Genomic DNA, 13,059 nt, shown 5'->3' with positions numbered 1-13,059 from the left:
GCACGGATTCATATAATTACCAGTCTAAAACTCGCAACAGTAAATTCCAGATACTGCATTTTCCTAGCTATACAAGCCTGAACCTTTTACATGAAAGTTTCCCAGAGTGAGCTGGAATCTAAAAGTTTGGTAATATATAAATACAGACAGTCCTCGCTTACAGGCGGCATCGAATAATGGCATTTTGGGTTACAGCACTTGGCTAGCGACGTCATTAACCAGATTTTCAGTCCCGATCTCCAGTTAACGGCGCCATTAAAGTGGGATTTCGGCGCTAACCCCCAGTTAACAGCGCCATTAAGTGGGGATTATGGTGCTGATATCCAGTTAACAATGCTGATATGCAGGGTTTACGGCACTATTATCGGCGATTTTCAGTTAGTGGCGCTCAGCTGGGGACGGAACCCCAGCTGTTAACCAGGGGCTGCCTATACCTGAGATTTATTTTTTAAATACTTACCTCTTCATTATATTGCTTTTATATCCACACCAGCAGTTGTTCAATATATTGAACCAAAAAACAAGAACACTCGGTTTTCTATTATTCCATCTTCTATCCATCCACAGGTGGTCCCCAGTTATCGGCGGGGATTCCGTTCCCGACAGCGTGATGATAACCGAAAATCAGCCATAATAGCGCCGATCCCCGGTTATCGGCGCCACCGATAAATGGGAATCATTGCCGATAACCGTGGGTCGGCGCCAATAACTGGAGATCGGTGTAAAAAATCTGGTTATTGTTGTCACTAGACAAGCGCTGTAAAACCGGATCGCCGATAACTGGGGACTGCCTGTATTTCCCCCACCCCCACCAGGGGACCGAAAGGTACAAACATTCATAGCCGGTCAGTCTACTGTCCAATTTGGATGTGGGGAGGTAGGGAGGGCAAATTATATATAGACAGTCCTTGCTTCTCAGCGGCATTGGTTAACAATGTTCCGGTTTTATGGCCCTTGCTAATGATGAAGTTAACCAGATTTTCAGCAATGGTAAGCGATTTTTGGCATCAGTAAGCAGTTTATCAGCATCGGTAAGCAGTTTATTGGCGCTTACAACATTGTAAACGCCATTTATTACCATAATAATTGGCGATTTTCAGTTAGCGGTGCTCAGTTGGGAATGGAACCCACGCCATTAACTGGGGACTGCCTGTATGTAATGGATAGGTAAGTATTTAAAAAATCTTAAATTTAGATTTTTAAATGAACCTTACCTCTCCCTTATACAGCTGATTACATTTGAAAAAGGAGGTGGGCAAAGTGGAAATCAGCCAATCCTGTAAAGGGCATTCAGAAACAAAATATTTGATACAAAACAAGTAGAGATACCATGACCTGAAGAGTGCCGAGGGAGAAACAAGCATAGAATTTCATTTATTTTATCACATAACTCTCCAGCAGAGGTGACAGCGAAGAACCTCTTTCAGTTATAGAAGTAGTAGTACATACTGAACAACCACTATACACAAAAACAAATAATGATATAAGGTCGTGTCAAGGTGAGTTATGTCACTACACCAAAAAAAAAAAAAAAAAAAAAAAAAAAAAAAAAAAAAAAGTTTGATTCTACATCAGATGAGGGAAAGGTGACGGGATACTGAGAAGTGAGTTGGGCAGTACCCTACTGCTCACCTGCTTACCACCAATTAAACATCATCTTATAAAGTTTCATCAACAGTCCAGATCGTGCTGGGAATGCCTCTAAGTAACAGACAATGGTTTGTGTTCTCACAAAGATACAGGTACAGTATCTGCCCATGAAAGCATACAAAGATACAGGTACAGTATCTGCCTATGAAAGCATACTTTTTAAATGACAACATAACAAAAGAGCAGAACCTATGTTAATACTTACAATGTAGAAATCAAAAGCTGAGTGGGATACTGAATAATAGCACCTATACACGATAAGTATGGATTGAGCAGAAGAAACATTACAGAAATACATACAAGAATTCAGTAAAACCTTGTAAAACTACATACATTGTTTGGGCTCATCGATAAAAGACGGGAGAAACTGGTAAACTAAGCAAACTCTCAAAGACTGAAATTAGATCACCCACAGGCAGGTCATGGAAAAAAAAAAAAAAACATACTGCAATATAGCAATATGACAAAATAGACAGCTTTATGTCAGTGATGTATCCCTGATTGATGTCCAGAAAAATCTGAGCATGGATACTGAGCCTTGAGAAAACTAACCTATCAAGTTGCGCAAAGGGCAAGATCCTCATGACAACAGAGTAACTGGAGGCTCTCTTAAATGGGTCCATTAGATTTCAAAAGAGAGAGCAATTTATGTCAATTAAAATGAATGCAAAAGCAGAACTTAACTAGTTTTTCCTGGGATTCTTAAAGGATATGAAAATGTAAAGCAAATGGGAGGACAAACATTTATGAACTGCAGAAGAGGGGCTAGACTATATATACAGTATACAGGCATATCAAAAGAATCACAGGGAGTAACAGATTTAGGAAGCCAGTCCCATACAGCCCAGGAGTCGAAAATATTACATGGGCAAAGCAGGCAATGAAAAATAAGGGCAAAATAAGACCAGTGACAGGTGGTGTCCTCCTTTCTATAGGAATTATTAGTGAACTGACAATGACCATGATCCACTGGTATTCAATCTAGCATGAAGCCTCAAAGCACTAGATAATCAAATGATTAGGTCTATTGTGGATACTGCAACTGAGAGAGAGAGAGAGAGAGAGAGAGAGAGAGAGAGAGAGAGAGAGAGAGAGAGAGAGAGAGAGAGAGAGAGAGAGAGAGAATACTGTATAGTGAGCACAAAAGAGAAGCAGCAGGGTCACTTTACAACAGTGATAGAAGATAAAAAATCTTGAGGTAAACCAGAGCTTAGAAATAAAGTAAAAAGGAATGCTAAAATAGTGTGCATTTTAAAAACGGTATTAGTTTAAAAGGAGGCCATTGCAGTTTTTGTTATGTATAACCTAGTCTACGACCCAGTAAAAAGGATATGGGTATAGGCATGGTACAGATACGGGTATGGGTAAGGGTATGGATATGGGTACAGGTATGGTACAGATATGGGTAAGGAATGGATATAGGTATGGGAATGGATATAGGTATGGATGTGGTATGGATATGGGTATGGTATGGATATGGGTATTGGTATCAGTATGGATATGGGTATAGGTACAGGTATGGTACGGATATGGGTATGGAATGGGTATATGTATGGTATGGATATGGGTACAAGTATAGTATGTGTATGGGCATGGTATGGGTATTGGTATGGATATGGGTATGAGTATCAGTATGGATATGGATATGGGTATATCAGTATGGATATGGGTATGGGTATGTGTATGGTATGGGTATGAGTATGATACAGATATGGGTACGGCATGGATCTCGGAACTACAGTAAATCCCACGTATTCGTGGGGGATGCGTACCTCACCCCCCGCAAATAGCTAAAATCCGCGACTACTTAAAACCCCTCTAAAAACACTTAGAAATGCCTACTTTGATAGTTTAAACACAAGAAAAACCCTCTAAAAATGCTTATATCTGAGTATTTTAATAGTTTTATCACAAAAAGTGCATTTTAGTCATGAAAATGACATGAAAATACAGTAATTAGTGAATATTTCTCAGTGAAAAATACCAAGAATGGCCGAATTTTCGGCGAATAATGGGTAGATATGTTCCACAGAGAAATCTGCGAATACGAGTCCGTGAATCTTGAGAACGCGAATCCGGGGGTTTACTGTATAATTAATTCACACCACCCGTGCATCTGATATCTAACCCCGTCTCTAACGACACTCCCGATTGGCCATTGATCAGCCAGTCGCAGGGCTGGAAACTCGTCATTCTCTTCCAGCCTTCACCGAGTCAACATCTACACTACGACCTTCCTCATGAAATATGTCTATCAAAAGTTATAACTTTCATTGCACCTGTTTTACCCAAAGCAAAGTAGTGTTTCTCAATTTCATCACTGAACATCGTCAAGCCAATGATTTAAGGATTATAATGATATATGAATTATGTACTTCAGTAAACTTAGTGCTAAAATATGTATAGTGAAATAAACATAAGGCTATTGTCTGCACATATAGCCGCTCATTTTAATATTCTTAATCTTTTGCTTGTTATTTTCATATTGATAGCCCTACCTATAATTTTTTGGTAGCACTGTCATTCATGACATTTAAGCTATGATAGTGTATGAAAAACAAGATGATACAGTAAATGATAAATGCATTGCGATGTCATGTCAAGAACGAAATATATTTTTTATATTAAAAATTTCATGTTTATTTCACTATACATATTTTAGCATTAAGTTTACTGAAGTACATAATTCATATATCATTATAATCCTTAAATCATTGACTTGATGATGTTTAGTGATGAAATTGAGAAACACGACTTTCCTTCGGATAAAACTGAGGTGTAATGAAAGTTATAACTTTTGATAGACATATTTCATGAGGAGAGGTTGCAGCGTAGATGTTGACTTGGTGATGGCTGGAAGAGACTGACATGTTTCCAGCCCTGTGAGTGGAGCGTCGTCAGACACAGGGTTGGATATCAGATGCACGGGTACTGTGAACTGCTAACAGCAAATGAGAGTAATAGTGAGCATCTCCTAGTTATGTTTTAATCTGGTCTATTAATTTTTTAACATCTTAGTACACAACGAGAGAGAGAGAGAGAGAGAGAGAGAGAGAGAGAGAGAGAGAGAGAGAGAGAGAGAGAGAGAGAGAGAGAGAGAGAGAGAGAGAGCATGCACTGCTGTGACTGTATTTCTGTATATGTACATAAATAATAGTACCATATTAATACTGTCAATTTACAATAATGTTATTATCTTAACTTGCAGGCAATGAGGTAGGGAAGTCTACTATGGTTGCAGCAACTAAGGACATCTTAGTCCTGAGTCAGAATTGGCAAAGCCCCTTGGCAATGGAGAATCCTGGAGTGTTTCTAACTCTATGAATCTCAGTGCTAGGCTGAGTACTGTATTGGGGATGCTAACAGAGGAGCTACGCTGAAGTGAGCTAATCTTCGGTGAGGGCAAAGGTGATGACACTGAGGTTTTCTTTGCTACCAATGCTTCTTTATGACAACTCTTGGGTTGGAAGAAGGAGTCTTTTTGTTTTCCTGACTGTAACTGCATCTGGCAGACAAGATTTCTCAATTCCCTCACTCGGCCACAGAACCTTAAAGCATTTTGGTTCATGGTGGTATCCAGTCACTCTATCAAGGCATTGACATGTGACCTGACTTTAGATATTTTCTTTGGTTTATTGGGTTGTTCTTATTTTTCTTCCTCTTCCTCATCAGGCAGCACATCCACATATCCCTGGATGATTTGCCCTCAGAGAGCAATTGATGCTCTAAGTGGTCTCCACCTTCATCCAGCCACTTGTCTATGTCTTCTTTGGTCACTGGTTGATCAAGTTCGTGGAAGGTTGCATAGAAGCCACTGGATTCTAAGCCACTGAAGTCCTGTAGAGCTTCAACATCCTAAAGCAACCTCTTTCCATGCACTGACCAATGTTGACTATGTCACAGTATTCCATGCTGCAGCCCAGTTGAATATGGCACACCTAAAGTTGTATCTCTGAAGAATTTTGTCTTCTTTTCTCTATTATCTTGGTCACCACTGAAATCTTCCTCCTCAATCACTTCATTTATAAACATGGAACGATACAGCCTCCTGGTAGCACAGATAACACCCTGGTCCATGGGCTGTGTTATTTTTTTATTTTTTGGGTGGGTAAGAAAATACACCTTATCCTTCCATCCCATATTACCAGACCTTCCTCAGAGGGGTGTGAGGCGCAGGTTTCCATCAGGATGATGGCCCTAACAAGGTCAGGATGGATTTTCAAAACTTCTCCTGGTGGTGACATATCTCCCTGAAAGCATGATCAAATATATAGGATGTTGTAATATTTGTTGTAAACAGTGCTTCCTGCGATGAGTAATAATGAACTGGTAAAGAATACATTATGTCTTTTATGGCAACTGGCTGCCTGACTGTACCAACAATACAGGGCTTCAGACAGTGAGAACCATCTGCATTAGCAAAACAAAGTACAGAGATACGCAGTTTGCTTTACTTCACACCATGAACATCGTAAGTTCCTACCTGTACTTGTGTGTTATGGGGTAGGGATTTCCAAAACAGACAGGTCTCCTTGAAGTTGTAGATCTGGGCCAGGACTAGGCCTTCGCTACTGATGAGTTGCAGCAGCTTATGATGAAACAGCTTTCTTTCTTTAGACAGTGCACTACAGAAGCGTCATAACCATCCATCTGATGCACTAAAATTTTTAATATTCATTTCTTCAGCAAAGTTTGCTGCTGTCATTTTGATTTCAGTTCCTCTTACCTCAACCCCCTGCACCTCTTTGTTGTGTAAACCACTTGCGCACAGCATCATCATGCTTTTCATGCTTGCTGTGATACAATTCCTTGTGTGTTCCCATAGTTGTATACTCTTTGAAAGTATCTGAACTACAGTATACTTTTTAGCAAATCCACGCAATTTGTCCTTGCCTATCAGAATATCACTAATTTGTCTGTTACAGCCAAATTGTTCACACACCTGAGAAACTGTCCTATCATTTTTTTTCCATCTTGTTCAGAAGGTCTAACTTCTGGGCAAGATTTAGACTCTTCCTCTTGAATTTGATTCTTTAACACAAGTCATAATAAATACTTAAATTAATTCTCTGAACAGCAATAATATTACAACAATGTTTTTAGAGAATAAATTTACCTCTACACTTATTTCAACCAAAATCTTCATAATTTTACAAGTGTGCTCAAAAGTTGAGAAAAGAAATGGCTTTATCCCTTTCAACATGAAATAATCTCCTTTCAGCATGAAATAATCTCAATATTAACTATTGCTCCTGCAGTATCATTTAACACTTTTACCTACTCTACAGTACATTTACTAGAGCAATTAACAATTCTTTTAAAATAGTAATGGAATTTTGGAATACATATTCATATGATAAAGAATGATACAAACATTTAAAAAAATATCAATAACAGGTATTGCTTTTAACATGTAACACTTATTACAAAACGTACTCTGCAGCACAAACCGGTGCAATTCCACTTCTTTTAACCAAAAATCTTAGAACTTCAGAAAATGTATTTGCACAATGAACAAAGTATGATGCATTCACTTAATAAAAATTACTTGCTAAACATAATTTAACTTTCACTGTCAGCATATTACAGTATGTACATGTACGATAAAAACATTGAACATAAAAAAAGTGAAACTGCAAACAAAACATTAGAAAATCACCAAACAGCATTATGAAAAAGTAGCACAGGTTCATAATACAATGAACAAACAACTACAGACTAAGGGAAGTGTTCTGCATGGCATGATGGCTACACTTGCCTGGCAATGATGGAACCCCACTCCTACAGTTTAGACAAGCCAATGTTGGTCACAGTTGCTTCAGCACCCACTGTCTTGTGGACTAACCAGATTTTTCTGTTCTCACATATTTTTGGGGGTTGGGGACAGTTTCATTTAATACTTCTGATAAATAAAGAAACCCAATATGCTGAGGTACTACTGTAAATGAATATGTCATGGCGAAGATGAGGATGAAATGATGAAGGTAGAAATTGATAAAGATATTTCCTTGGGAGAGAAAGGGAAGAAGAAGCAAAGAAACAAAATGAAGGAGAGATGAAGAAATGAGATCTAAAGGGGTTATTAAGAAGGGTTTTTGAAAGTTCAATACAAAAACAGAAAGAATGAAACACAACAGTGTTGCTGCTGTGGGATGGGAATATAACTGAGGAGAACAAATAGTCTCTCAGCTTATCATATACTTCAGGGGTCTGGTCTTATGATAGAGCAAAATCTGATAAGTGAAAAAGGCCTATGGTATAAGCCTACACTAGAACAATTTATTTATCCTACATTTTTTAATTTATTCCTTATGATTTCTAGTCTCTGCTAACCTGTAATTTACCATTCAAATGATATCTGCAAATGTCAATTATAAAAGGGTAGCCCAGAAAAAAAAATTCAAAACTATAGCTGATAATTAACCCTTAAAGGATGGGCTAAATATATATCAAACACACCCATCAACCAGGCAAACTTGAAGGTTGGCCAATTCAAGAAAAAAACACATCAATGGAAAGAGGAAGACATGCAAATGCACATGGTGTAAGAAAAAATTCTAACAATTTTTCCCTACCTTCCACGGGAAGTTGACAGTGACTATTTACAACCCTGTGTGGGGCCTCTTTAACAAGACTCTAGTAAAAATATGTTAATTTTACCAAGTTGTGCATATTTTTTCTAATAATTTATTTTATTTTGTAAAATTATAATTACAACTCACACAATATCATAACAGCTAAGAACTAAAAACAGTAACTAATTCTATATATTTGTTGTACAATATTTACGAGATTTACAGAAATGGGCAGATGCAGTAACTTTCTGTGAGGTATAATTGTTTTTTCTAATATTTCTTTGTACTTTTCTTTTGCAAATTTACATTTATAGCTGACATACTATCATAAAGGATATGAAATAAAACCAACAGTAAACCCTGGCTATATTTATGAGCAAATAAATAAAAAGACGTCCTGGAGCTGCAAAGAGGCAGTACATCCTCCTCTGAAATCTCAAGGCATACTGATTGATGTCTCTCCCGTGCCAAGGTATTATAGTTGCCATAAGTCATATATGGAACATTGAAGTGCTATGAACATCTTTCCCACTAAATTCATTCAAACAGTATGGCGCATAATATTAATACTCGTATGAGGATTCCCGTCCATCACCCAAAACCTGTTGTAGATATTTATATGAGGATTCTGTACATTAAGGGTTAAAGAATTCTGATAAGTTCAGTTCTGATAAGATGAAAGAGAGAGAACTACAATTATTAATACTACAGTACAAAACTTTAGGTTTGACTAATACAATGGTTACTGTACTTTGGATACACATAAATGTTATGGTATATTTGACCTGGAAAATCGCACTTGAGAATGGGAAAATGGAAAGGATGGCAAGATGCTTTAGCTAATGCAAAAATGAGAAAGGAGAGCAGTGGTAAATTTTCCACCCAGATTAGAAAACAGCAACACAAACTTTGTGTGGATTGTTCCTGTAGACATGCAAGAGTGCTGACTTTTTATTTGACTGATTTTGTTGTGCACTGCCATTATTTCCTCATCCCCCAGCCTCCCCCACCAAAAAAAAAAAAAAAAAAAGTTACCCATGCATACCCAGAATCACTGGATTTAGGAGAGATTCTGTGATAATCAACCTTGTTGGATATTTCTTTGAGGATTTATTCCTTTTTATGGAAATGGATGAATAAATGTTTATCTTTTTATCTAAATATGAAAAACTTCATGCAGAACTGTTTTGTATAATTATCAGAACTGTTCCATACAATTTCCAGAATGAGAAATGGATAGATTAAAATATACAAAATTAATTCGCAGTAAAAATATAGATATATTAAGGTGCAAGCCATGGCCTAAATGGGAGGAAATTTTATATAAGCATTTAACATAACTGGATCCCTGGAGTATCAGTGGCTAATAGGACATGACTAAATTCAACAGAATTAGTAAAAGTTAGACAGAAATAAAGTAATAATCAATAAGGCTGCCAAAATGGGAATCAAGCCTGAAAAAAAATTTGGTAAAGTCTGTGACTCAACTGGCTGGGAAATTGAAAAAAATTTATGATGTAGAGGTGGTAGCAAAAATTCTATTTAAATTTACCACACACCCCAAAAAAAAAAAAAACTAACTTGAACTCTAAGCCAAATAAATTACACTTTTCTCAATCCCATGGAACTATTTAACTTTATTACATACAAGTCTTTCAATCATGGGGAACCATGTCCTAACTAGCCTAAATCTATCACCTGATGCATTGATCCTTGCCAGATGGCTTTGCTTCCCAAACCCTACTCTATTGCTTGACAATTATGGAAGGGCCCCTTTGGGAAACTGAGGTTGTTGAGTGCCTCCTGTCATTAGGCTGGCCAATACCATACAAGCGTCATTCAAGTATGGCCTCAAATAACAACAAGTGAAAGCAAGAGATTCCTCTAGAAGTAGGCCTATGGAATGTGTAAGGAGCTGGCTGGTTGCCCGGGATAGGCTATAGTCTGCATGCGTCCCCCGCACGTTTTAATATTCTTAATCGCTTGCTTGTTATTTTCATACTGAATGATAGCCCTACCTATACTTTTTAGGTAGCATTGCCATCCATGACATTTAAGCTACGAAATTTCATGAGACACAAGACGATAAATGATGAATGCACTGCGATGCCATGTAAGGAATGAAAGAATACATTTTATCTTAAAAAATTTCTTGTTTATTTCACTACCAAATATCTTACCATTAAGTTTATTGAAGTAAACAATTCATATATCATTAAGTTTATTGAAGTAAATAAGTCATATATCATTATAATCCTTCAACCATTGGCTTGACATGTTTAGTGATAAAATTGGAAAACTACTACTCTTTGGGTAAAACTGAGGTTTAATGAAAGTTATAACTTTTGAAAGACATGTTCCTCAGGTCTCGGAGCGATATTCACTCTCCTGAGCTTGAGAGAGGCTGCAGTGCACTGGCCATTTTCCAGCGCTGTGATTGACTGACCACTAGCCAATCAGGAACATCATAAGGGACAGTGCTAGGCACCAAATGCACGGCTGATGTGAATGTACTATAGGCCTTTTGTATTTAGAGTATTATGGAACCATAAGAACACAGCAATATAGAGTTGTATTGAAGTAGCCTACACTAAAGTAATACTGCTGAAAAATTTTGCCTACCTTTCCCAGGCTACATCTTTTGAAATGACAGATTAAGCCTAGTCCAGGTAATTCTAAGCCGGCTGTCCGCGGTAAGCTAGACTATGTTCATTGACGTTTTCCTATGTTATTTTACTTGCTTTACAAGAATATGAAGTCATATTTTGTCAGCCGGCTGTAACTAAACTGTAATTGACCTCTGAAGACTACACTACCAACAGGGTAGATCTAAGCCGGCATTCCGCGGTGAGCCTCCCACCCCCGTCCATAGCTAATATGGCAAAATTGTAACCAGTAAACACCCGGTAAAAATAACCAACCTGTCCGCGTGAGTTTATGGCAATTGACGTTTTTCTATGTTATTTTACTTGCTTTGAATTTAAAGTAATATTTTGTTGGCCGGCTGTAACTGAACCTAATTGACCTCTGACGTAATTCACGACTTGAATTACCTAAAAGGTCAGGTCTACAGGTTCAGTTACCAGCCGCCTCCATAAATATTACTTTAAAAAATTGTAAAGCCAGTAAACACCCATACGAAAAACGTTAGGTTGGTATTTTTAGGGGTGTTGGTAATTCTAACTCGCCACAGACTGTGGCAATTGACGTTTTCCTATGTTATTTTACCCTAGTACAAGAATTTTGTAATATTTTGTTGATCTCTTTAAGCTGTCATTGACCTTGAAGACTACGCGACTTGAATAGGTCTAAGCAGGGTAGGTCTAAGCCAGCATTCGCCTGGCCCCCACCCTCCATAGCTAATACGCCAAAATTGTAACCAGTAAACACCTCTAAAAATACCAACATTATGCTGGTATTTTTAGGGGTGTTTCCTGGTTACAATTTTGCCGTATTAGCTATGGAGGGTGGGGCAGGGTGCTTGCCGCGGAATACTGGCTTAGACCTACCCTGCGTTAGGTAATTCAAGTTGTGTAGTCTTCAAAGGTCAATAACAGTTTAGTTACAACCGGCCGACAAAAATATTACTTTAAATTCAGTTTGTATAGCAAGTAAAATAACATAAGACCTTTCAGAAAAACATCAGGTAATTAGCTAACCGGTAGGTTACAGGCCCTCGTAAGATGGTTTCAGGCTCAGCCGCGGACTAAGCCTGTAAACTAGAGATCACAAGTGGTCAAGACTGGGATAAGAAAGGCCCATTAATAGAGAACATAGGCTTGGTTGAGGTTTTATTCTCGATTTGCTGCAAAGGCCAATACCCGGTGTAGGATACTGCTATGCCGGTCGTTACATAATGATTCGTTGACTGATTTCAAAGAGTATACAAATGTTTACATGAAACAGAATACGTTTAATAATAATCAAAACTGAGTATAAGAAATTTACGATTAAAATTATGAACCTATAAAAGGACATTAGTCAAACACTTGTAGACTGAGCCGCAGCGGTACCATGCCCAACCCAAAACTCCTGGCCAGTCGCTTCATTCTCATCAGATTTCTTTATTTGTATCAACTTGACTCCTTATTTCTCTTCCATACATAAAATGTACAGTTAAAGCAGATTTTAAAAACAACCATAAATCACTACATTAATAAATAGTTTGGGATTTATCGCTACACAAACCTGTCCTTTCGTGGTCGACATCCTGACTCTGCGCTTATTCGAGGAGAGAGAAAACAATCGGAATGATTCAAATGACAGACAATAATGACATGAAATGAGATCGCTTCGAAACTGCGAAACTGTCTCGAACACAGAAACACTAAGTTTGAGCGTTCGGTTCGAGGTCGGAATTTTGCCTGGCGGCGACTTCGGCCATCTTTCCTTTCCTACCGTCAGCAGAAGTATGATACACATTTATTAGTCTGGTAGTTTTGAGGTAATTTGCCAGACATCTGCCGGTATTTTATCGCACTCTGTCCAAAAAACATTATAAACAAATACTATATACCGTCTGCTAGGTTTCCGTTCACACACAAGGCCTGTCCATATCAAATTTATAGCGCGAATGTTCTCAAGGCTGTTTTACTTTCTTTTCATCAGTGTTAATCTCTAAGTAAAATTATTAATTTCACTCTCAATTTAAATCTGAAGTGGAGAACATTGATTCGGTGGCTACACTGTGTTTTCACATCTAATACAGCAAAAAAAAAAAAATAAATAAATAAATAAAAAAATAAAAGGCTTTAAGTTTCTTGAAAACTTTAGACACTCATCTTTTAATCTTTAAGATTTAGGATTTGTGGCATGAAATAATCAAATTTATATC

General features: G+C 37.7%; 1 protein-coding gene across 1 annotated transcript in view; it reads right to left on the bottom strand.

The window, feature by feature from the left end:
• Positions 1–12,566, bottom strand: part of Fdh (alcohol dehydrogenase class-3 Fdh) — a 58,450-nt gene extending 45,884 nt beyond the window's left edge. Inside the window, exon 1 of the mRNA XM_067098088.1 lies at positions 12,414–12,566. Coding sequence (XP_066954189.1) covers positions 12,414–12,434 — 21 coding nt within the window. The 5' untranslated portion in view covers positions 12,435–12,566. The remainder of the gene's footprint in view (positions 1–12,413) is intronic.
• Positions 12,567–13,059: the final 493 nt, after the last annotated feature.

Source organism: Macrobrachium rosenbergii, chromosome 54 (genome assembly GCF_040412425.1).
Source record: "Macrobrachium rosenbergii isolate ZJJX-2024 chromosome 54, ASM4041242v1, whole genome shotgun sequence".
Classification (NCBI taxonomy): Eukaryota; Metazoa; Arthropoda; class Malacostraca; order Decapoda; family Palaemonidae; genus Macrobrachium; species Macrobrachium rosenbergii.
The sequence above is the reverse complement of the archived record's forward strand: the minus strand, read 5'-3'. Positions and strand labels throughout refer to the sequence as shown.